Genomic DNA, 24,961 nt, shown 5'->3' on the forward strand with positions numbered 1-24,961 from the left:
TTTTAAAAATACTTTCTGCGTACAGAATAATACTTGTTTGACGTTTTACCTTAGCAAGTCGACCTGATTGGAACAGGGCCAGAACTCCAAAAAAATTACCAAAGGCGGCATTCCTCACCAATTTCTAAAGAAAAGAAAAGCGGTAATGAAAAGGTTTTATTCTTTACTATATGATCATTTATACTGGAACTGTAAACTTTAGATACACCACCCTAGTGACACAATTCACACACTTTAGCACCAATTCATTTTAGTTATTCATTTGCAGAATAACTACAAAAGGGCATGAGTTTACTGTGAATACATTTACACAACTAAACCACAGCACTTGTGATGCCTAAAGATTCTATTATCCACACGGGTACGTACGTTTAGTACGGATGACGACTTGTAGAGGATGTACCTTAATTTACGGGCTATAAGATGCATTTTGGAACAAGAAAAACTCATGTTAAAAAGTGTTTGCTTCTTATAGTCCGGAGGCAGCTTCCAGTGATGGAGGAGAACCCTGACACCACGCCCTCCACAATCACAAAGCGCTGCGGTCTCTCCTCCTGTCTGACACTGATCTATGTGATCGGTGAAGAGCAAGAGAGGAAGCTGCCGGGACTGAGGCTGCAGGAGCTGAGCAGTGGAAGGACCTTCTGCACCAGTGATTCCAGGATCACATGATTTGAAAGGTGCTTGAGTTAGGCCGGTTTCACACTAGCGCATTTTCAACGCGCGCACGGCCGGGGGTAGCTCCGCCCCCGATCCGGCTCTCTGCCCGGCGTGCCCGCCCCTTCCTTGTAGCGCCGCCTCCTAGCGGACAGCGGCGCCTGCGATCGGCGCACCCTATCTTTAGCATAGGGTGCGCCGATCGTGCGCAGGCCGTGCGCTAGTTGCGCTTTGACCTGCGCTGCGCACTTATGACGGTGCGCCGTGCGCGCCAAAATCGAACTTTTCGGATTTTGGCGCGCACGGCGCACCGTCATAAGTGCGCAGCGCAGCTCAAAGCGCAACTAGCGCACGACCTGCGCACGATCGGCGCACCCTATGCTAAAGATAGGGTGCGCCGATCGCAGACGCCGCTGTCCGCTAGGAGGCGGCGCTACAAGGAAGGGGCGGGCACGCCGGGCAGAGAGCCGGCTCGGGGGCGGAGCTACCCCCGGCCGTGCGCGCGCTGAAAATGCGCTAATGTGAAACCGGCCTTAGTCAAGTGGAAGGTCCTGCAAATGCTCCTCTGCTGCTGCAGCCTCTGTGTAGGTCCTGATCAGGAACTGCAGGATGTGGTGATGTATAGTGTGTATGTGAGAGGGTGGGTGTCCATATGCGCATGCAGCAGAGCTGTGTCCCTATGTGCATGCAGCAGAGCTGTTTCTAAGTATATGTGTATATGTAGCAAAGCTTTGTGTGTAACAAACAGTGCAGAAAAACACTAACAATAGATTTATTACCTCCCTATTCTACCCATTAAAATTAGTGATAATGACCCTTACTTAACACCGCCAGGGAAGTTTTAATTAATAGGAAAACATGGTTTTCCCATTTTCTGCTGTCTAAACCTGAGTTGTGTCTTATGGTAATGTGTGTCTTATTGTCTGAAAAATATAGTAGTTGGTGTTAATTCAAGGGAATAAAACTAAAGAATGTAAAAAAGATACTACAGACACATTGACATTTCAATGTAATTCTGCTCATACAATAAAGGTAGGTTCATATTTACCAGTCAGAGTGTGTTTAATAGACTGTTACACAGGCCAACCCCTCTTCAGATGCGCAATGAACAAGGAGTAATAGACTGTTCAGTGCACATAGGCTGTCACTGTTCTCGGCAGCGAGGGTCCTGTTTACACAGGACAATGCGCTGCCAAGAATGATGATCTTTCCTGCACCTTTTCACCTGTAGCAGGTGCAAGTTAATAAAGAGTGGTACAAACACCTGACCCAAGACAAACCCAGCACCAGAGGAAAAAGACCAGCAGCCAGAACACCACAAGAAAATGGGGGATAGTCACAAACTAAACATCCTACCAGCACAATTAACTGGAAATGAGTGTTCCTAGAAACACTTGCTCACAATAACCTTGCAGTGTAAATGGATACTTAAGTTATTCAGTGTGGCTGAACAAATAGGTATTCCACGCCACTTTAACGCTACTATTACACCAACATGTCGTTGGTCTTAAAGTATTTTATTATACACACTTTTGCTTTATTTAATTTCATTAATAACAACTACATCCTTTTTAAATTGTGTCAGAAATACATTGACATGTGAATTAAACAATATTTATGCATCACAACTGCTTTACAAATACAAGTTTGGGTTTATCGTTTGCCAGTGTGCCCTAGATTAATCTATCTAGAGTGTCATACATACTTTTTCTGTTTACGCTGAATGTATTCCACTCCAGAAGAAACAGGTCTTGCTACATAAGGTCTTATTTCTTAGTTATTTATTATGCTTGTTGATATAGCGTTAACACATTGCACAGCACTTTGATGTTAGGGGAATGTAGGAGGAATCAGAGTACCCAGAGCAAATTTGAAAAATAACAGAATGATACCTTCCTTTGGGAACACACAGATTAACTTTTATGGGATAGTTGCAAGAAGATATTGTATATTAGGATACTTACATTCTTGCACAGTGAAAGGGTTTGAGATATGCATCTAAAACTTGAAAAACCCTGTTTTAGTGATACCCATCACAGTAAGTGATGGCATACAACACCAACAGATTCCTTCAATAGGGCCGGGATCACACTACCGTGTGTGATGCGAGAAACACGCACGAGCCTCTCGCATCAACACCCGGCGCTGTCGCTGGCACTCAGGACAAGAGCTGCGGCTACATGTATTTCTATGCAGCCGCAGCTCCGGTCCCGAGTGCAAGTGACAGCGCCGAGTGTTGATGTGAGAGACTCGTGCGAGTTTCTCGCATCAAACGCAGTCGTGTGATCCCGGCCTTACACGTGAACTCTTCTGATGGGTAAGGGTGCCAGAGGATTGACACCACTCATCATAATATAATGCCCCGAGATGGAAATGCACTCTGGTGTGCCAGGCTTTCATTTCCCTTGAATGATAGGATAGTGTGGTCAGCTATGCTTACTTGACCTGGTAGAAATTTAACCCCCCCCCCCCCGACAAAAAAATAAACAAAAAAAAAAAAAAAAACAATTGGCAAGACATTTTTGAGGCCACGACAAAAGAAACTGCCTTTTTCTAAAGTTAAAAAATGTAACAAAATATTATGAGCTTTCTAAGCAAAGATTTTATCAGACCACGAACTTACCTCTTTAACAGTCTGCAGGTTATACTTCTCGTGTATTTGTTCCAAAATTGTGGATAGTGGGAAGTCTTCAAAGCATTGCAAAACCTTTAAGGTAATCAGATTGAAAAACAATTAGTAAGTCATTAACAATGCTTAATCATCAAATAATAGAAGAAAACACCGTGTGCACAACTGAGAGGGTGCCGAGGTAGGTTCCCAAACCATGTATATAGCAAATGAAAACCTGGCAAACTTCGTGCTGTGAAGTATATTTATTGTAGTACCAAATCAAAACGCTTCGGTCGACTTGACCTTCATCAGTTACATACTAGATGTAGTTTAAGATACTGGAGGTCGTTAAATAGAGTCCCGTTTAAGTCAGCCGCTAATGGTATAATGCCATATATGCTGGAGGGCAAAAGAGTTTCTTTTCCAAAGATTTGATTGTTTAAACATTAAACAGAAGGGGGGGGGGGGAAGAAATAATAGGGAATTAGGGAACATGTATCAGTTGATAAGGTTGCATCCCTTGAATCGTAAACAAAGTCAGCATTATAATCTGAAACGTAATACAAGGGTATTAACTAAGGCAATGCAGAATAAACCGCATAAAGAGAGAAACGGTATTACAAGGTAATACTAAATAGCGAATCTGTATAGCAATATGTAGTTTAGATTGTGTAGCGGTGTAGAAATAAAGATATTGCAATATAACACTGATGTCTCACTGGAGAGAAATAAATCAAGTAGGTAGATAGGACTGAATTCTAACATGGAAAGGTTTAAGTGATGGGAGATGGGAAGACTTGGTCCCATTTTTGCCATTTACTAAAAAATGATTTGAACTGATTGTTAGACAAAGCGAACTTTAGTTCATGGGAACGATGACGAGAGACTAATTGTATAATATCATTAGAGTTAGGAAGTTGTAGGTCCGAGGGCAAAAGCGTTTCAATCTTATTGCATGACAGGGTTAAAGTGCGTGCTTGGTCCTCCTGGACACGGCATCCACCGCTTGTACCTCCTTGGACAAGCGGTGGATAGCGGCTGACTTAAACGGGACTCTATTTAACGCCCTCCAGTATCAAACTACATCTAGTATGTAACTTATGAAGGTCAAGTCCATCAAAATGTTTTGATTTGGTACTACAATAAATATACTTCACAGCACTAAGTTGCGTGCCAGGTTTTCATTTGCTATAATCATGAAATTATGACATACGTAAAGGGGTGGTCTGACAGTCAAAAACAATCTAAATCCCTACCTATTTAGTGCCTCAATCTAAACTAATATGCTTGTATCAAAAATTTCCTTTTCTTCCTTAACTAAACAAACAATCTAAAACTATTGCATTTAGAGTTGAGCGAAACGGGTCGGTCAAACTGAAAAGTCGCCGAATTTCGCTAAAGTTGGGTTTCACCAAGCGAAACCCGACCATAGTGTGAGGTCGGCCATGCGGTCGCCGACCCGAGCGCCAAAGTCGGATTTCCCAGAATGCTTGCACGTGACTTTTTTCAGCCACTGAGCAAGGACATACACTGTGGGCATCGAGAGACAGAGACAGCGATCGAGAGACAGAGACAGCGATCGAGAGACAGAGACAGCGATCGAGAGAGACAGCGATCGAGAGAGACAGCGATCGAGAGAGACAGCGATCGAGAGAGACAGCGATCGAGAGAGACAGCGATCGAGAGAGACAGCGATCGAGAGAGACAGCGATCGAGAGAGACAGCGATCGAGAGAGACAGAGAGCGATCGAGACAGAGAGCGATCGAGAGAGAGAGCGATCGAGAGAGAGCGATCGAGAGACAGAGAGAGCGATCGAGAGAGAGCGATCGAGAGACAGAGAGAGCGATCGAGAGAGAGCGATCGAGAGACAGAAAGAGCGATCGAGAGACAGAGAGAGCGATCGAGAGACAGAGAGAGCGATCGAGAGACAGAGAGAGCGATCGAGAGACAGAGAGAGCGATCGAGAGACAGAGAGAGCGATCGAGAGACAGAGAGAGCGATCGAGAGACAGAGAGCGATCGAGAGACAGAGAGCGATCGAGAGACAGAGAGAGCGATCGAGAGACAGAGAGCGATCGAGAGACAGAGAGAGCGATCGAGAGACAGAGAGAGCGATCGAGAGACAGAGAGAGCGATCGAGAGACAGAGAGAGCGATCGAGAGACAGAGAGAGCGATCGAGAGACAGAGAGAGCGATCGAGAGACAGAGAGAGCGATCGAGAGACAGAGAGAGCGATCGAGAGACAGAGAGAGCGATCGAGAGACAGAGAGAGCGATCGAGAGACAGAGAGAGCGATCGAGAGCGATCGAGAGCGATCGAGAGCGATCGAGAGCGATCGAGAGCGATCGAGAGATCGAGAGATCGAGATCGAGAGATCGAGATCGAGATCGAGAGAGCGAGAGATCGAGAGAGAGATCGAGAGAGCGAGAGATCGAGAGAGCGAGAGAGAGATCGAGAGAGCGAGAGAGAGATCGAGAGATCGAGAGAGAGATCGAGAGATCGAGAGAGAGATCGAGAGAGCGAGAGAGAGATCGAGAGAGAGATCGAGAGAGATCGAGAGAGAGATCGAGAGAGAGATCGAGAGAGAGATCGAGAGAGAGATCGAGAGAGAGATCGAGAGAGAGATCGAGAGATCGAGAGATCGAGAGAGAGATCGAGAGATCGAGAGAGAGATCGAGAGATCGAGAGAGAGATCGAGAGATCGAGAGAGAGATCGAGAGATCGAGAGAGAGATCGAGAGAGAGATCGAGAGATCGAGAGAGCGATCGAGAGATCGAGAGAGCGATCGAGAGATCGAGAGAGCGATCGAGAGATCGAGAGAGCGATCGAGAGATCGAGAGAGCGATCGAGAGATCGAGAGAGAGATCGAGAGAGCGAGAGAGAGATCGAGAGAGCGAGAGAGAGATCGAGAGAGCGAGAGAGAGATCGAGAGAGCGAGAGAGAGATCGAGAGAGCGAGAGAGAGATCGAGAGAGCGAGAGAGAGATCGAGAGATCGAGAGAGAGATCGAGAGATCGAGAGAGATCGAGAGATCGAGAGAGAGAGATCGAGAGAGAGAGAGATCGAGAGAGAGAGAGATCGAGAGAGAGAGAGATCGAGAGAGAAAGAGATCGAGAGAGAGAGAGATCGAGAGAGAGAGAGATCGAGAGAGAGAGAGATCGAGAGAGAAAGAGATCGAGAGAGAGAGAGATCGAGAGAGAGAGAGATCGAGATCGAGAGAGATCGAGATCGAGAGAGATCGAGATCGAGAGAGATCGAGATCGAGAGAGATCGAGATCGAGAGAGATCGAGATCGAGAGAGATCGAGATCGAGAGAGATCGAGATCGAGAGAGATCGAGATCGAGAGAGATCGAGATCGAGAGAGATCGAGAGATCGAGAGATCGAGAGAGAGATCGAGAGATCGAGAGAGAGATCGAGAGATCGAGAGAGAGATCGAGAGATCGAGAGAGAGATCGAGAGATCGAGAGAGAGATCGAGAGATCGAGAGAGAGATCGAGAGATCGAGAGAGAGATCGAGAGATCGAGAGAGAGATCGAGAGATCGAGAGAGAGATCGAGAGATCGAGAGAGAGATCGAGAGATCGAGAGAGAGATCGAGAGATCGAGAGAGAGATCGAGAGAGAGATCGAGAGAGAGATCGAGAGAGAGATCGAGAGAGAGAGATCGAGAGAGATCGAGAGAGAGAGAGAGAGATCGAGAGATCGAGAGAGAGATCGAGAGAGAGATCGAGAGATCGAGAGATCGAGAGATCGAGAGAGATCGAGAGAGAGATCGAGAGAGATCGAGAGAGAGAGAGAGAGATCGAGAGAGAGAGAGATCGAGAGAGAGAGAGAGAGATCGAGAGAGAGAGAGAGAGATCGAGAGAGAGAGAGAGAGATCGAGAGAGAGAGAGAGAGATCGAGAGAGAGAGAGAGAGATCGAGAGAGAGAGAGAGAGATCGAGAGAGAGAGAGAGAGATCGAGAGAGAGAGAGAGATCGAGAGAGAGAGAGAGAGATCGAGAGAGAGAGAGAGATCGAGAGAGAGAGAGAGATCGAGATCGAGATCGAGATCGAGATCGAGAGAGAGAGAGATCGAGAGAGAGAGAGATCGAGAGAGAGAGAGATCGAGAGAGAGAGAGATCGAGAGAGAGAGAGATCGAGAGAGAGAGAGATCGAGAGAGAGAGAGATCGAGAGAGAGAGAGATCGAGAGAGAGAGAGATCGAGAGAGAGAGAGATCGAGAGAGAGAGAGATCGAGAGAGAGAGAGATCGAGAGAGAGAGAGATCGAGAGAGAGAGAGATCGAGAGAGAGAGAGATCGAGAGAGAGAGAGATCGAGAGAGAGAGAGATCGAGAGAGAGAGAGATCGAGAGAGAGAGAGATCGAGAGAGAGAGAGATCGAGAGAGAGAGAGATCGAGAGAGATCGAGAGAGAGAGAGAGATCGAGAGAGAGATCGAGATCGAGAGAGAGATCGAGAGAGAGAGAGATCGAGAGAGAGAGAGATCGAGAGAGAGAGAGATCGAGAGAGAGAGAGATCGAGAGAGAGAGAGAGAGATCGAGAGAGAGATCGAGAGAGAGGGAGAGATCGAGAGAGAGGGAGAGAGAGATCGAGAGAGAGAGATCGAGAGAGAGAGATCGAGAGAGAGAGATCGAGAGAGAGAGAGAGACCGAGAGACAGAGAGAGAGATCGAGAGAGAGAGAGATCGAGAGAGAGATCGAGAGATCGAGAGAGAGATCGAGAGATCGAGAGAGAGATCGAGAGATCGAGAGATCGAGAGATCGAGAGAGAGAGAGATCGAGAGAGAGAGAGATCGAGAGAGAGAGAGATCGAGAGAGAGAGAGATCGAGAGAGAGAGAGATCGAGAGAGAGAGAGATCGAGAGAGAGAGAGATCGAGATCGAGAGAGATCGAGAGAGAGAGAGATCGAGATCGAGAGAGATCGAGATCGAGAGAGATCGAGATCGAGAGAGATCGAGATCGAGAGAGATCGAGATCGAGAGAGATCGAGATCGAGAGAGATCGAGATCGAGAGAGATCGAGATCGAGAGAGATCGAGATCGAGAGAGATCGAGATCGAGAGAGATCGAGATCGAGAGAGATCGAGAGATCGAGAGAGAGATCGAGAGATCGAGAGAGAGATCGAGAGATCGAGAGAGAGATCGAGAGATCGAGAGAGAGATCGAGAGATCGAGAGAGAGATCGAGAGATCGAGAGAGAGATCGAGAGATCGAGAGAGAGATCGAGAGATCGAGAGAGAGATCGAGAGATCGAGAGAGAGATCGAGAGATCGAGAGAGAGATCGAGAGATCGAGAGAGAGATCGAGAGATCGAGAGAGAGATCGAGAGATCGAGAGATCGAGAGAGAGATCGAGAGAGAGATCGAGAGAGATCGAGAGAGAGAGATCGAGAGAGATCGAGAGAGAGAGATCGAGAGATCGAGAGAGAGATCGAGAGATCGAGAGAGAGATCGAGAGATCGAGAGATCGAGAGAGAGATCGAGAGATCGAGAGAGATCGAGAGAGATCGAGAGAGATCGAGAGAGATCGAGAGAGATCGAGAGAGATCGAGAGAGAGAGAGAGATCGAGAGAGAGAGAGAGATCGAGAGAGAGAGAGATCGAGAGAGAGAGAGATCGAGAGAGAGAGAGATCGAGAGAGAGAGAGATCGAGAGAGATCGAGAGAGAGAGATCGAGAGAGAGAGACCGAGAGAGAGAGAGAGACCGAGAGAGAGAGAGACCGAGAGAGAGAGAGACCGAGAGAGAGAGAGATCGAGAGAGAGAGATCGAGAGAGAGAGAGATCGAGAGAGAGAGAGATCGAGAGAGAGAGAGATCGAGAGAGAGAGAGATCGAGAGAGAGAGAGATCGAGAGAGAGAGAGATCGAGAGAGAGAGAGAGATCGAGAGAGAGAGAGAGATCGAGAGAGAGAGAGAGATCGAGAGAGAGAGAGAGATCGAGAGAGAGAGAGATCGAGAGAGAGAGAGATCGAGAGAGAGAGAGAGATCGAGAGAGAGAGAGAGATCGAGAGAGAGAGAGAGATCGAGAGAGAGAGAGAGATCGAGAGAGAGAGAGAGATCGAGAGAGAGATCGAGATCGAGATCGAGAGAGAGATCGAGAGAGAGATCGAGAGAGAGAGAGAGATCGAGAGAGAGAGAGAGATCGAGAGAGAGAGAGAGATCGAGAGAGAGAGAGAGATCGAGAGAGAGAGAGAGATCGAGAGAGAGAGAGAGATCGAGAGAGAGAGAGAGATCGAGAGAGAGAGAGAGATCGAGAGAGAGAGAGATCGAGAGAGAGAGAGAGATCGAGAGAGAGAGAGATCGAGAGAGAGAGAGATCGAGAGAGAGAGAGATCGAGAGAGAGAGAGATCGAGAGAGAGAGAGAGATCGAGAGAGAGAGAGAGATCGAGAGAGAGAGAGAGATCGAGAGAGAGATCGAGATCGAGAGAGATCGAGAGAGAGAGAGATCGAGAGAGAGAGAGATCGAGAGAGAGAGAGAGATCGAGAGAGAGAGATCGAGAGAGAGAGAGAGATCGAGAGAGAGAGAGAGATCGAGAGAGAGAGAGAGATCGAGAGAGAGAGAGAGATCGAGAGAGAGAGATCGAGAGAGAGAGATCGAGAGAGAGAGATCGAGAGAGAGAGATCGAGAGAGAGAGATCGAGAGAGAGAGATCGAGAGAGAGATCGAGAGAGAGAGATCGAGAGAGATCGAGAGAGAGATCGAGAGAGAGATCGAGAGATCGAGAGAGAGATCGAGAGAGAGAGAGAGAGATCGAGAGAGAGAGAGAGATCGAGAGAGATCGAGAGAGAGATCGAGAGATCGAGAGAGAGATCGAGAGAGAGAGAGAGATCGAGAGAGAGAGATCGAGAGAGAGGGAGAGATCGAGAGAGAGGGAGAGATCGAGAGAGAGGGAGAGATCGAGAGAGAGAGAGAGATCGAGAGAGAGAGAGATCGAGAGAGAGAGAGATCGAGAGAGAGAGAGATCGAGAGAGAGAGAGATCGAGAGAGAGGGAGAGATCGAGAGAGAGGGAGAGATCGAGAGAGAGGGAGAGATCGAGAGAGAGGGAGAGATCGAGAGAGAGGGAGAGATCGAGAGAGAGGGAGAGATCGAGAGAGAGGGAGAGATCGAGAGAGAGGGAGAGATCGAGAGAGAGGGAGAGATCGAGAGAGAGGGAGAGATCGAGAGAGAGGGAGAGATCGAGAGAGAGGGAGAGATCGAGAGAGAGATCGAGAGAGAGATCGAGAGAGAGATCGAGAGAGAGATCGAGAGATAGAGAGAGAGAGAGAGATCGAGAGAGAGAGAGATCGAGAGAGAGATCGAGAGAGAGAGATCGAGAGAGAGAGAGAGATCGAGAGAGAGAGAGATCGAGAGAGAGAGAGAGATCGAGAGAGAGAGAGATCGAGAGAGAGATCGAGAGAGAGAGAGAGAGATCGAGAGAGAGAGATCGAGAGAGAGAGAGATTGAGAGAGAGATCGAGAGAGAGAGATCGAGAGAGAGAGAGAGATCGAGAGAGAGAGATCGAGAGAGAGAGAGAGATCGAGAGAGAGATCGAGAGATCGAGAGATCGAGATCGAGAGAGAGAGAGAGATCGAGAGAGAGAGAGATCGAGAGAGAGATCGAGAGAGAGAGAGAGATCGAGAGATCGAGAGAGAGAGAGAGATCGAGAGAGAGATCGAGAGAGATCGAGAGAGAGAGAGAGATCGAGAGAGAGAGAGATCGAGAGAGAGAGAGAGATCGAGAGAGAGATCGAGAGATAGAGAGAGATCGAGAGAGAGAGAGAGATCGAGAGAGAGAGAGAGATCGAGAGAGAGAGAGATCGAGAGAGAGATCGAGAGAGAGAGATCGAGAGAGAGAGATCGAGAGAGAGAGAGATCGAGAGAGAGAGAGAGATCGAGAGAGAGAGAGATCGAGAGAGAGATCGAGAGAGAGAGAGAGAGATCGAGAGAGAGAGATCGAGAGAGAGAGAGAGAGATCGAGAGAGAGATCGAGAGAGAGAGATCGAGAGAGAGAGAGAGATCGAGAGAGAGAGATCGAGAGATCGAGAGAGAGATCGAGAGATCGAGATCGAGAGATCGAGAGAGATCGAGAGAGAGAGAGAGATCGAGAGAGAGAGAGATCGAGAGAGAGATCGAGAGAGAGAGAGAGATCGAGAGATCGAGAGAGAGAGAGAGATCGAGAGAGAGATCGAGAGAGATCGAGAGAGAGAGAGAGATCGAGAGAGAGAGAGAGATCGAGAGAGAGAGAGATCGAGAGAGATCGAGAGAGAGAGAGAGAGAGAGATCGAGAGAGAGAGAGATCGAGAGAGATAGAGAGAGAGATCGAGAGAGAGAGAGATCGAGAGAGAGAGAGATCGAGAGAGAGATCGAGAGATCGAGAGAGAGAGAGAGAGATCGAGATCGAGAGAGAGATCGAGAGAGAGATCGAGAGATCGAGAGAGAGAGATCGAGAGAGAGAGATCGAGAGAGAGAGAGATCGAGAGAGAGAGAGATCGAGAGAGAGAGAGATCGAGAGAGAGAGACCGAGAGAGAGAGACCGAGAGAGAGAGATCGAGAGAGAGACCGAGAGAGAGAGACCGAGAGAGAGAGATCGAGAGAGAGAGATCGAGAGAGAGAGAGAGATCGAGAGAGAGAGAGAGATCGAGAGAGAGAGAGAGATCGAGAGAGATCGAGAGAGAGAGAGATCGAGAGAGATCGAGAGAGAGAGAGATCGAGAGAGAGAGAGATCGAGAGAGAGAGAGATCGAGAGAGAGAGAGATCGAGAGAGAGAGAGATCGAGAGAGAGAGAGATCGAGAGATCGAGAGAGAGATCGAGAGATCGAGAGAGAGATCGAGAGATCGAGAGAGAGATCGAGAGAGAGATCGAGAGAGAGATCGAGAGAGATCGAGAGAGAGATCGAGAGAGATCGAGAGAGAGATCGAGAGAGAGATCGAGAGAGAGGGAGAGAGAGATCGAGAGATCGAGAGAGAGAGAGATCGAGAGAGAGAGACCGAGAGATCGAGAGAGAGAGACCGAGAGATCGAGAGAGAGAGACCGAGAGATCGAGAGAGAGAGACCGAGAGATCGAGAGAGAGAGAGAGATCGAGAGAGAGAGAGAGATCGAGAGAGAGAGATCGAGAGAGAGAGAGAGATCGAGAGAGAGAGAGAGATCGAGAGAGAGAGAGAGATCGAGAGAGAGAGAGAGATCGAGAGAGAGAGAGAGATCGAGAGAGAGAGAGAGATCGAGAGAGAGAGATCGAGAGAGAGAGATCGAGAGAGAGAGAGAGATCGAGAGAGAGAGAGAGATCGAGAGAGAGAGAGAGAGATCGAGAGAGAGAGAGATCGAGAGAGAGATCGAGAGAGAGAGAGATCGAGAGAGAGAGAGAGATCGAGAGAGAGAGAGATCGAGAGAGAGAGAGAGAGATCGAGAGAGAGAGAGAGAGATCGAGAGAGAGAGATCGAGAGAGAGAGAGAGATCGAGAGAGAGAGATCGAGAGAGAGAGATCGAGAGAGAGAGATCGAGAGAGAGAGATCGAGAGAGAGAGATCGAGAGAGAGAGATCGAGAGAGAGAGATCGAGAGAGAGATCGAGAGAGAGATCGAGAGAGATCGAGAGAGAGATCGAGAGAGAGATCGAGAGAGAGATCGAGAGATCGAGAGAGAGATCGAGAGAGAGAGAGATCGAGAGAGAGAGAGATCGAGAGAGAGAGAGATCGAGAGAGAGAGAGAGATCGAGAGAGAGATCGAGAGATCGAGAGAGAGATCGAGAGATCGAGAGAGAGAGAGATCGAGAGAGAGATCGAGAGAGATCGAGAGAGATCGAGAGAGAGATCGAGAGAGAGAGAGAGATCGAGAGAGAGAGATCGAGAGAGAGGGAGAGATCGAGAGAGAGGGAGAGATCGAGAGAGAGGGAGATCGAGAGAGAGAGAGATCGAGAGAGAGAGAGATCGAGAGAGAGAGAGATCGAGAGAGAGAGAGATCAAGAGAGAGGGAGAGATCGAGAGAGAGGGAGAGATCGAGAGAGAGGGAGAGATCGAGAGAGAGGGAGAGATCGAGAGAGAGGGAGAGATCGAGAGAGAGGGAGAGATCGAGAGAGAGGGAGAGATCGAGAGAGAGGGAGAGATCGAGAGAGAGGGAGAGATCGAGAGAGAGGGAGAGATCGAGAGAGAGGGAGAGATCGAGAGAGAGATCGAGAGAGAGATCGAGAGAGAGAGAGAGATCGAGAGAGAGAGAGATCGAGAGAGAGAGAGAGATCGAGAGAGAGAGAGATCGAGAGAGAGAGAGATCGAGAGAGAGAGATCGAGAGAGAGAGAGAGATCGAGAGAGAGAGATCGAGAGAGAGAGAGATCGAGAGAGAGAGAGAGATCGAGAGAGAGATCGAGAGAGAGATCGAGAGAGAGAGAGATCGAGAGAGAGAGATCGAGAGAGAGAGAGAGAGATCGAGAGAGAGAGATCGAGAGAGAGAGAGAGATTGAGAGAGAGATCGAGAGAGAGAGATCGAGAGAGAGAGAGAGAGAGATCGAGAGAGAGAGATCGAGAGAGAGAGAGAGATCGAGAGAGAGAGATCGAGAGAGAGATCGAGAGATCGAGAGAGAGATCGAGAGATCGAGAGAGAGATCGAGAGATCGAGATCGAGAGATCGAGAGAGATCGAGAGAGAGAGAGAGATCGAGAGAGAGAGAGATCGAGAGAGAGATCGAGAGATAGAGAGAGAGAGAGATCGAGAGATCGAGAGAGAGAGATCGAGAGAGAGAGATCGAGAGAGAGAGATCGAGAGAGAGAGATCGAGAGAGAGAGAGAGATCGAGAGAGAGATCGAGAGAGAGATCGAGAGAGAGAGAGATCGAGAGAGAGAGAGATCGAGAGAGAGAGAGAGAGAGATCGAGAGAGAGAGATCGAGAGAGAGAGAGAGATTGAGAGAGAGATCGAGAGAGAGAGATCGAGAGAGAGAGAGAGAGAGATCGAGAGAGAGAGATCGAGAGAGAGAGAGAGATCGAGAGAGAGAGATCGAGAGAGAGATCGAGAGATCGAGAGAGAGATCGAGAGATCGAGAGAGAGATCGAGAGATCGAGAGAGAGATCGAGAGATCGAGATCGAGAGATCGAGAGAGATCGAGAGAGAGAGAGAGATCGAGAGAGAGAGAGATCGAGAGAGAGATCGAGAGATAGAGAGAGAGAGAGATCGAGAGATAGAGAGAGAGAGAGATCGAGAGAGAGAGAGATCGAGAGAGAGATCGAGAGATAGAGAGAGAGAGAGATCGAGAGAGAGAGAGATCGAGAGAGAGAGAGATCGAGAGAGAGAGAGAGATCGAGAGAGAGAGAGATCGAGAGAGAGAGAGAGAGAGAGATCGAGAGAGAGAGAGATCGAGAGAGAGAGAGAGATCGAGAGAGAGAGAGATCGAGAGAGAGAGAGATCGAGAGAGAGAGAGATCGAGAGAGAGAGAGATCGAGAGAGAGATCGAGAGAGAGGGAGAGAGAGATCGAGAGAGAGGGAGAGAGAGATCGAGAGATCGAGAGAGAGAGATCGAGAGAGAGAGAGAGACCGAGAGAGAGATCGAGAGAGAGAGATCGAGAGAGAGAGATCGAGAGAGAGAGAGATCGAGAGAGAGAGAGATCGAGAGAGAGAGAGATCGAGAGAGAGAGAGATCGAGAGAGAGAGAGATCGAGAGAGAGAGAGAGATCGAGAGAGAGAGAGATCGAGAGAGAGAGAGAGATCGAGAGAGAGATCGAGAGAGAGAGAGAGAGATCGAGAGAGAGAGAGATCGAGAGAGAGAGAGAGAGAACGAGAGAGAGAGAGAGATCGAGAGAGAGAGAGATCGAGAGAGAGAAAGATCGAGAGAGAGAGAGATCGAGAGAGAGATCGAGAGAGAGAGAGAGATCGAGAGAGAGAGAGAGATCGAGAGAGAGATAGAGAGAGATCGAGAGAGAGAGAGAGATCGAGAGAGAGAGAGAGATCGAGAGAGAGAGAGAGATCGAGAGAGAGAGAGAGATCGAGAGAGAGAGAGAGAGAGAGAGATCGAGAGAGAGAGATCGAGAGAGATCGAGAGAGATCGAGAGAGAGATCGAGAGAGAGATCGAGAGAGAGATCGAGAGAGAGATCGAGAGAGAGATCGAGAGAGAGATCGAGAGAGAGATCGAGAGAGAGATCGAGAGAGAGATCGAGAGAGAGAGATCGAGAGAGTGCCCTGCTTCCAATTGAAAGAAATAAACCAAGAGGTAATCCAGCAAATCAACTCAGAGCTGGCTGCCAGTATCGCCTCAACACCAAATATACAGCTGGCAAGCCACCCCAGAATAAAGCTCCGTCACCTATACGACGACAAACACCTCAATAAACAAGGGGTCAGCAATCTAGCAAAAGAGCTAAAGGACATGGTTCTAAACAGACCTCCGAGACTACAAGCAAGACGCCCACCAAACAGATGGCAAACCACAGCGATCCCTGGAGAGAATCCACAGAGAGGGCAAAGGAGACAACATGCCTCACAATGGCAACGCACAGCGATCCCCAATGAGAGTCCACAGACAGGGCACAGGAGACAACATGCCCCACAATGGCAACACAGAGCAACAGAGAACAGCAACATGGCTGAAATAAGGACATTGCTCAGCACACTATGCAGCCAACTCATGGGACACCCTTAAAATATGCCACCCAAACCCACCACAAGAACGTGTTACGTCCTATGAAAATCTTTCTTCATTATAAGGTATATCGACCAAATATGATATCCTTAGTTATCAGCAGCTGGAACATTCAAGGACTGAATGCCTCAGCCTTTGGGTCCAAGACAAATGACCCAGACTTCAAGCAAAAGCTAAAGAACATTGACATCCAGAACCTTCTGGAGACATGGGCCCGGGCAGAGGAGGAATCCCTGACACCCATGGGATACAGGGAATTTTCTCTCTCTGCCCAGAAAAACAAGAACATCAAACAGGGCCGTTGTTCAGGGGGCATACTAATATGGTACAAGGAGGAAATCAAAGAGCACATCAAGGCAGTAAAAAGAGGAGAAAGCCATATCTGGATGAGGATAAGCAGCGCCATCCTCACCTCTCAGCAGGACATCTACCTCTGCGCAGTCTACATCCCTCCATCAGAATCCCCATACTATAAGCCGGACATCTATGAGGTCATACAGAGAGAGGCAGCCCAATTCCAGTCCATGGGCAGAGTGCTCCTCTGCGGAGACATCAATGCCAGGACGGGTACAGAGAAGGACTACATCTCACCTGACGGAAACACATATGTAATGGGAGATGGATCCTTCTATAATGACTCAGTACAGACCGCAAGAAACAGCTATGACAGAGTGGTGAATAAAAGCGGCAGAACCTTGCTGAACCTGTGCCGGAGCTTGGGGCTGTATATAGTGAATGGACGCATCAGGGGGGACTCACTAGGGAGATTTACACTAAACTCCCACTTGGGCAGCAGTGTGGTGGATTACGCAATAACGGACATAGACCCAGCAAACATAAATGCCTTCATAGTCACCCCTGAAACCCACCTGTCAGACCACAACCAGACACTGCTGTACATGAGATCCACGGACAAACAACCCATAGAAAAGCCACACCTGACCAGTTTACACAACCTGCCACCATCCTACAAGTGGCCCAAACAGTTATCCACTGAATACACCAACATGACTAACAGAACCGAGATCCAAGAGCTACTTGTAAATTTCAACACAAGTAGTTACGCATCAAACCAGCAAGGAGTCAACTGGGCAGTGAGTGACTTTAACAACATCCTATACACCATGGCAGAGCTAGCAGGCATCAGAAGAACCAACCCCAAGAAACCAACAAATAAACAAGGCCAAAAATGGTTTGACAAAGAATGTAAGTCACTACGCAACTCCCTAAGGGTAGCCTCAAACCAAAAGCACAGAGATCCAAACAAGGACCTAAGAGCGGCCCATGACATCCTACAGAGGCAATACAAACGCACTCTCAGGGAGAAAAAACAGAGGCATATCTGCCAAGAACTACAGAAGCTTGAGGACTCCCTCCAGGACAACTCATTCTGGGAGACCTGGAATCATATCGGCACAAAGCCCAAGCAGAGCACCCTCCACATCCAAAATGGCAACATCTGGCACAGCTACTTCAAAGGCCTCTACAAGAACATACCAGAAGACCTAACCCCAGAACAGAAGCACCTAACCACTAAACTCAGAGACATGGAGGAGACAATCAAAGACTTCCAAAATCCTCTGGACATACCAATCAGTGTGATGGAAATAAAAGACAGTATCAAATTTATGAAATGCAAGAAGGCCGCAGGCAGTGACGGCATCCTGCCAGAGAAGATCAAATTCAGTTCCCCAGATATACATGCAGCACTGGCAAAACTATTCACCCACATCCTGAGTGCTGGCTACTTCCCAAAAAGCTGGAATCAAGGTCTCATAACGCCCATCTACAAGAATGGAGACAGATATGATCCAGCAAAATACAGAGGAATATGTGTTAACAGCGTTCTGGGAAAACTATTTAACAGCATTATTAACAAAAGGATCATCACCTTCCTCACCCAGCGGAACACCCTCAGCAGAAGCCAAGCTGGGTTCATGCCAAACCATCGCACCACGGATCACATCTACACCCTGCAAAGCCTCATCAAGACCCACATCCATAGAAAAAAACAGGGGAAAATATTTGCATGTTTTGTGGACTTCAAGAAGGCCTTTGACTCAGTGTGGCACCCAGGTCTGTTCTTGAAACTCCTGGAGAGCGGAATAGGTGGCAGAACCTACGACGTCATCAAGAGCTCATACACTGAGAATCGGTGCAGCGTGAAGGTGAATGGAAAGAGGACGGCCTTCTTCCGGCAGTGCCGGGGGGTAAGACAGGGCTGCAGCCTGAGCCCAACTCTATTTAACATCTACATAAATGGACTGGCAGCGGCCCTGGAATCCTCCTCTGCCCCAGGTCTCAGCCTACACGACCGAGAGGTGAAGATCCTGCTGTATGCAGATGACCTCCTGCTGCTTTCCCCAACCGAGAGAGGCCTCCAAGATAGCTTGGCCGTGCTGGAAACATTCAGCACCACATGGGCGCTGCCCATCAACCAAAAGAAGACCAAAGTCATGGTGTTTCAAAAGAGGAGTTCTAAAGAAACCTCCACTTCCTCCCTCACACTAAATGGTGCCACGCTAGAGAAGACAAGCAGCTATACCTACCTCGGTCTGAAGCTAAGCCAAACCGGGAGCCTCAAGCAAGCAGCAGAGACCCTGAAAGGGAAAGCATGCAGAACCTTCTATGCCATCAGAAGACAAATGTACCACCTCAAACCACCGGTGAGAGTCTGGCTCAAGATATTCGACAGCGTCATCACACCTATACTGCTATATGGCAGCGAGGTATGGGGTCCAGCAACCTATCCAGACCAGAAAAAGTGGGATTCCAGCCCAACCGAAGTCTTCCATCTGGAGTTCTGCAAATATCTCCTCCAGGTACATCGCAGCACCTCAAACATAGCCTGTCGGGCAGAGCTGGGCCGATTCCCCTTATGGCTCACTATACACAAGAGGGCGCTATCACACCAGGCGCATATACAGAACAGCAACCCCAGCTCCTACCATCATAAAGCCCTGCTGAGCCAGAGCCAAGAGCCAGCCAGGAACCTCGGCAGCCAGCTCAACCAAAGTCAGCAACACACCCTAACTAAAGCCCAAATAAAAGAGATCTCAGAGAGCTGCGAGATGCAATACATAGAGGGTTGGAAGAGTGAATTGGAGAACTCCCAGAAACTCACCATCTACCGGTCACTGCGGAGGGACTACACACTGGCTCCATACCTGGAAAGGCTACGCCACCCCAAAGACAGGCAGACCCTGAGTATATACAGATTAAGCGCCCACAACCTAGAGGTGGAAACAGGGCGGCACCGACAGACATACAAGCCACGAGAGAACAGACTGTGCCAGCACTGCCAGCAGGGGGCTCTGGAAGATGAGGTGCATTTCCTGCTGCACTGCAACAAATACTCAGCAGTGAGGGACTCCCACTTCCAGAAACTTACCACCCATACCCCAGACTTGCCATCCATGGACGAGGAGAGGAAACTCTGCATCCTGCTGGGGGAAGAAGAATCAATGGTGGAGGTCGCCGCCCAATATGTCACCACATGTCATAAGATGAGAGGAACTAAAGACCTCCAAATGGACAATCACTCCCCATCCCCACTACCCTAATCCACTCCCCTGCCACACTTCTTTTCTTGCTTTGGCAACACTAATTGTATTTTGGTCCTGCCAATAAAGCCTATTTGAATCTGAATTTGAGATCGAGAGAGAGATCGAGAGAGAGATCGAGAGATCGAGAGATCGAGAGATCGAGAGATCGAGAGAGAGATCGAGAGATCGAGAGAGATATCGAGAGATCGAGAGAGATATCGAGAGAGAGAGAGATCGAGAGAGAGAGAGATCGAGAGAGAGAGAGATCGAGAGAGAGAGAGATCGAGAGAGAGAGAGAGAGAGAGATCGAGAGAGATCGAGAGAGATCGAGAGAGATCGAGATCGAGAGAGATCGAGAGAGAGAGAGAGATCGAGAGAGAGAGAGAGAGAGAGATCGAGATCGAGAGAGAGAGAGATCGAGAGATCGAGAGAGATCGAGAGAGATCGAGAGATCGAGAGAGATCGAGAGATCGAGAGAGAGAGAGATCGAGAGATCGAGAGAGATCGAGAGAGATCGAGAGAGAGAGAGAGAGAGAGAGATCGAGAGAGATCGAGATCGAGAGAGATCGAGATCGAGAGAGATCGAGAGAGATCGAGAGAGATCGAGAGAGATCGAGAGAGATCGAGAGAGATCGAGAGAGATCGAGAGAGATCGAGAGAGATCGAGAGAGATCGAGAGAGATCGAGAGAGATCGAGAGAGATCGAGAGAGATCGAGAGAGATCGAGATCGAGAGAGAGAGAGATCGAGAGAGAGAGAGATCGAGAGAGATCGAGATCGAGAGAGAGAGATCGAGAGAGAGAGAGATCGAGAGAGAGAGATCGAGAGAGAGAGAGATCGAGAGAGAGAGATCGAGAGAGAGAGAGATCGAGAGAGAGAGAGAGATCGAGAGAGAGAGAGATCGAGAGAGAGAGAGATCGAGAGAGAGAGAGAGATCGAGAGATCGAGAGAGATCGAGAGATCGAGAGAGATCGAGAGATCGAGAGAGATCGAGAGATCGAGAGAGATCGAGAGATCGAGAGAGATCGAGAGATCGAGAGAGATCGAGAGATCGAGAGAGAGAGAGATCGAGAGAGAGATCGAGAGAGAGATCGAGAGAGATCGAGAGAGATCGAGAGAGATCGAGAGAGAGATCGAGAGATCGAGAGAGAGAGAGATCGAGAGAGAGAGAGATCGAGAGAGAGAGAGATCGAGAGATCGAGAGAGATCGAGAGAGATCGAGAGATCGAGAGAGATCGAGAGATCGAGAGAGAGAGAGATCGAGAGAGAGAGAGATCGAGAGAGAGAGAGATCGAGAGAGAGAGAGATCGAGAGAGAGATCAAGAGAGAGAGATCAAGAGAGAGAGATCAAGAGAGAGAGATCAAGAGAGAGAGATCAAGAGAGAGAGATCAAGAGAGAGAGATCAAGAGAGAGAGATCAAGAGAGAGAGATCAAGAGAGAGAGAGATCAAGAGAGAGAGAGAGATCAAGAGAGAGAGAGAGATCAAGAGAGAGAGATCGAGAGAGAGAGAGATCAAGAGAGAGAGATCAAGAGAGAGAGAGATCAAGAGAGAGAGATCGAGAGAGAGAGAGATCGAGAGAGAGAGAGATCGAGAGAGATCGAGAGAGAGATCGAGAGAGAGAGAGAGAGAGAGATCGAGAGAGAGAGAGATCGAGAGAGAGAGAGATCGAGAGATCGAGAGAGATCGAGAGAGATCGAGAGATCGAGAGAGATCGAGAGATCGAGAGAGAGAGAGATCGAGAGAGAGAGAGATCGAGAGAGAGAGAGATCGAGAGAGAGAGAGATCGAGAGAGAGATCAAGAGAGAGAGATCAAGAGAGAGAGATCAAGAGAGAGAGATCAAGAGAGAGAGATCAAGAGAGAGAGAGATCAAGAGAGAGAGATCAAGAGAGAGAGAGATCAAGAGAGAGAGAGAGATCAAGAGAGAGAGAGAGATCAAGAGAGAGAGATCGAGAGAGAGAGAGATCAAGAGAGAGAGATCAAGAGAGAGAGATCGAGAGAGATCGAGATCGAGAGATCGAGATCGAGAGAGAGAGATCGAGATCGAGAGATCGAGAGAGAGAGATCGAGAGATCGAGATCGAGAGATCGAGATCGAGAGATCGAGATCGAGAGATCGAGATCGAGAGATCGAGATCGAGAGATCGAGATCGAGAGATCGAGATCGAGAGATCGAGATAGAGAGATCGAGAGAGAGAGATCGAGAGAGATCGAGAGATCGAGAGAGAGAGATCGAGAGAGAGAGAGAGAGATCGAGAGAGATCGAGAGAGATCGAGAGAGATCGAGAGAGATCGAGAGAGATCGAGAGAGATCGAGAGAGATCGAGAGAGATCGAGAGAGATCGAGAGAGATCGAGAGAGATCGAGAGAGATCGAGAGAGATCGAGAGAGATCGAGAGAGATCGAGAGAGATCGAGATCGAGAGAGATCGAGATCGAGAGAGATCGAGATCGAGAGAGATCGAGATCGAGAGAGATCGAGATCGAGAGAGATCGAGATCGAGAGATCGAGAGAGAGAGATCGAGAGAGAGAGATCGAGAGAGAGAGATCGAGAGAGAGAGATCGAGAGAGAGAGATCGAGAGAGAGATCGATAGAGAGAGATCGAGAGAGATCGATAGAGAGAGATCGAGAGAGAGATCGAGAGAGAGAGAGATCGAGAGAGAGAGAGATCGAGAGAGATCGAGAGAGATCGAGAGAGAGAGAGAGATCGAGAGAGATCGAGAGAGATCGAGAGAGATCGAGAGAGATCGAGAGATCGAGAGAGAGAGAGAGATCGAGAGAGAGAGAGAGATCGAGAGAGAGAGAGAGATCGAGAGAGAGAGATCGAGAGAGAGAGAGAGATCGAGAGAGAGAGAGAGATCGAGAGAGAGAGAGAGATCGAGAGAGAGAGAGAGATCGAGAGAGAGAGAGAGATCGAGAGAGAGAGAGAGATCGAGAGAGAGAGAGAGATCGAGAGAGAGAGATCGAGAGAGAGAGATCGAGAGAGAGAGATCGAGAGAGAGAGATCGAGAGAGAGAGATCGAGAGAGAGAGATCGAGAGAGAGAGATCGAGAGAGAGAGATCGAGAGAGAGAGATCGAGAGAGAGAGAGATCGAGAGAGAGAGAGAGATCGAGAGAGAGAGAGAGATCGAGAGAGAGAGAGATCGAGAGATCGAGATCGAGAGAGAGAGATCGAGAGAGAGAGATCGAGATCGAGAGATCGAGAGAGAGAGATCGAGAGAGAGAGAGAGATCGAGAGAGAGAGAGAGATCGAGAGAGAGAGAGAGATCGAGAGAGAGAGAGAGATCGAGAGAGAGAGAGAGATCGAGAGAGAGAGATCGAGAGAGAGAGATCGAGAGAGAGAGATCGAGAGAGAGAGATCGAGAGAGAGAGATCGAGAGAGAGAGATCGAGAGAGAGAGATCGAGAGAGAGAGATCGAGAGAGAGAGATCGAGAGAGAGATCGAGAGAGAGAGAGAGAGATCGAGAGAGAGAGAGAGATCGAGAGAGAGAGAGAGATCGAGAGAGAGAGATCGAGATCGAGAGATCGAGAGATCGAGATCGAGAGATCGAGATCGAGAGATCGAGATCGAGAGATCGAGATCGAGAGATCGAGATCGAGAGATCGAGAGATCGAGAGAGAGATCGAGAGAGAGATCGAGAGAGAGATCGAGAGAGAGATCGAGAGAGAGATCGAGAGAGAGATCGAGAGAGAGATCGAGAGATCGAGAGAGAGATCGAGAGATCGAGAGAGAGATCGAGAGATCGAGAGAGAGAGCGAGAGATCGATCGAGCGAGAGATCGATCGAGCGAGAGATCGATCGAGCGAGAGATCGATCGAGCGAGAGATCGATCGAGCGAGAGATCGATCGAGCGAGAGAGAGAGGTTTTGCGCACTTTAAAAAAGCGGTCCGGCATGTAGGTGTGTTTAATGTCCTCCACTCACTGCTGACTTTGCTTCCCCATTGACTTGCATTGGGTTTCGTGTTTCAGTCGGACCTTCGACTTTTCCCGATAGTCGGCCGATTTCGTTCGACTCGACTTTTGAGAAAGTCGGGTTTCATGAAACCCGACTTGACCCTAAAAAGGCAAAGTCGCTCATCTCTAATTGCATTTCATTTTCCAATACTTCCTGTGAGATGACTCTTCGTTTGAGTATTTCAGTGCAACCTGGGATATTCAAACGAAGAGTCATCGGGGGCACTGCCGCAGCTCACGCCCCCCCCGGAAACAAAGCTTCATCATAGAAACAACTCAGCTGCACTGTCCCTCTCCACCGACTTAAGGCCCCGTCTCACTAAGCAATCTCGGTAGCGAGATCGCTGCTGAGTCACAACTTTTGTGACGTAACAGCAATCTCACCAGCGAGATCGCTGTGTGCGACAGCGATCAGCGAGCGGCCCCCCTGCCGGTATCGCTGATCGCTGGAAGAAATCTCTGGACATTTCTTTGGTCGCTGGTCTCCCGCTGGCCAGCACGCATCGCTGTGTGTGACAGGCGGGAGACCAGCGATCAGGTGTAAAAAAATAATAAAAAAAAATTAAAAATAGTTATTCTCACCTTCCGATGTCCCGTTCAGCCATCCGGCCTCTCTCCACGCTCCGGTCCCAGTGATCCTTTGCACGAATGACCGCGAGACTTTGTTATCCCTCGAGACCGTGACATCTCGCGGTCATTCGTGCAAAGGATCACTGGGACCGGAGCGTGGAGAGAGGCAGGATGGCTGAACGGGACGTCGGAAGGTGAGAATAACTATATTTTTTATTTTGATACTATTTTCTACAGCGATAGCCAGCGATGCCGGGCGCTCGGCATCACTGTGCTGATCGCTGGTGAAGCTGTCTGTGTGACAGCTCACCAGCGATCACATAGCGACTTACTAGCGATCCTGACACCTTCATATCGGTGTCGGGATCGCTGGTGAGTCGCTTAGTGTGACGGGGCCTTTACGCTTGAGGTCAGACTAGGAGATCAGAAATGTGTCATTACATCTCACACACTGAGAAGCCTGCTATAAGCAGAGCTGTACCCGTTTCCTTTGAGTGCTGTTACCTGCTTATGATTGGTGAGCAACATACAGTGGGAAGAAGTACATACCCCCAGTGAAAACTCTGATATCTTGTCAAGTACAAGTGAATGTTAACTCATTAAGTAGTTTGATTGCTAATATCTCTGCAACGGATAGTAAACAAAAAGAGCAGCTTTTCATTCTGCTGTGCAACCACTATTACTTCCTGTGTCCAGTTTAACATTAAAAATCGTGTTGAAATGACCTCTTCAATTGGTTAAGCCTCCTTCCCTTCTATGCATCGGTCATAACATATGTTTAGAGGGATCGTGCACATAAAAAAAAAAAAAACACATTACATAACACTTTCACTTACAATGAAATAAATACAGACGGCTTGCATAAATATTCTGCCTATGTTGTATTAGATGTATACTAACATACAGTAGCAGTAACAATGAACACATTTTGCTGAAATGAATACAGGAGAGGGAATATAATAACATTTGCAATACATCTGATCAGAGAAATTAGATTTTTCCTCCACTTATGAGCCACTTCTCCCCCTCACCCAC

The 24,961-nt window shown here is 48.5% G+C and overlaps 1 protein-coding gene across 1 annotated transcript in view; it reads right to left on the bottom strand.

Annotated features, from left to right (window-relative positions):
- Window positions 1–24,961, bottom strand: part of MYBBP1A (MYB binding protein 1a) — a 145,615-nt gene that overhangs the window by 116,587 nt on the left and 4,067 nt on the right. The window contains exons 3-4 of the mRNA XM_073574686.1: window positions 3,281–3,364; window positions 50–124 (exon numbers count right to left, since the gene is read on the bottom strand). Of these exons, the coding sequence (XP_073430787.1) occupies window positions 50–124; window positions 3,281–3,364 (159 nt within the window). The remainder of the gene's footprint in view (window positions 1–49; window positions 125–3,280; window positions 3,365–24,961) is intronic.

This window comes from Dendrobates tinctorius, unplaced genomic scaffold, assembly GCF_039654945.1.
Source record: "Dendrobates tinctorius isolate UK_male_01 unplaced genomic scaffold, ASM3965494v1 ptg000007l, whole genome shotgun sequence".
NCBI lineage: Eukaryota > Metazoa > Chordata > Amphibia > Anura > Dendrobatidae > Dendrobates > Dendrobates tinctorius.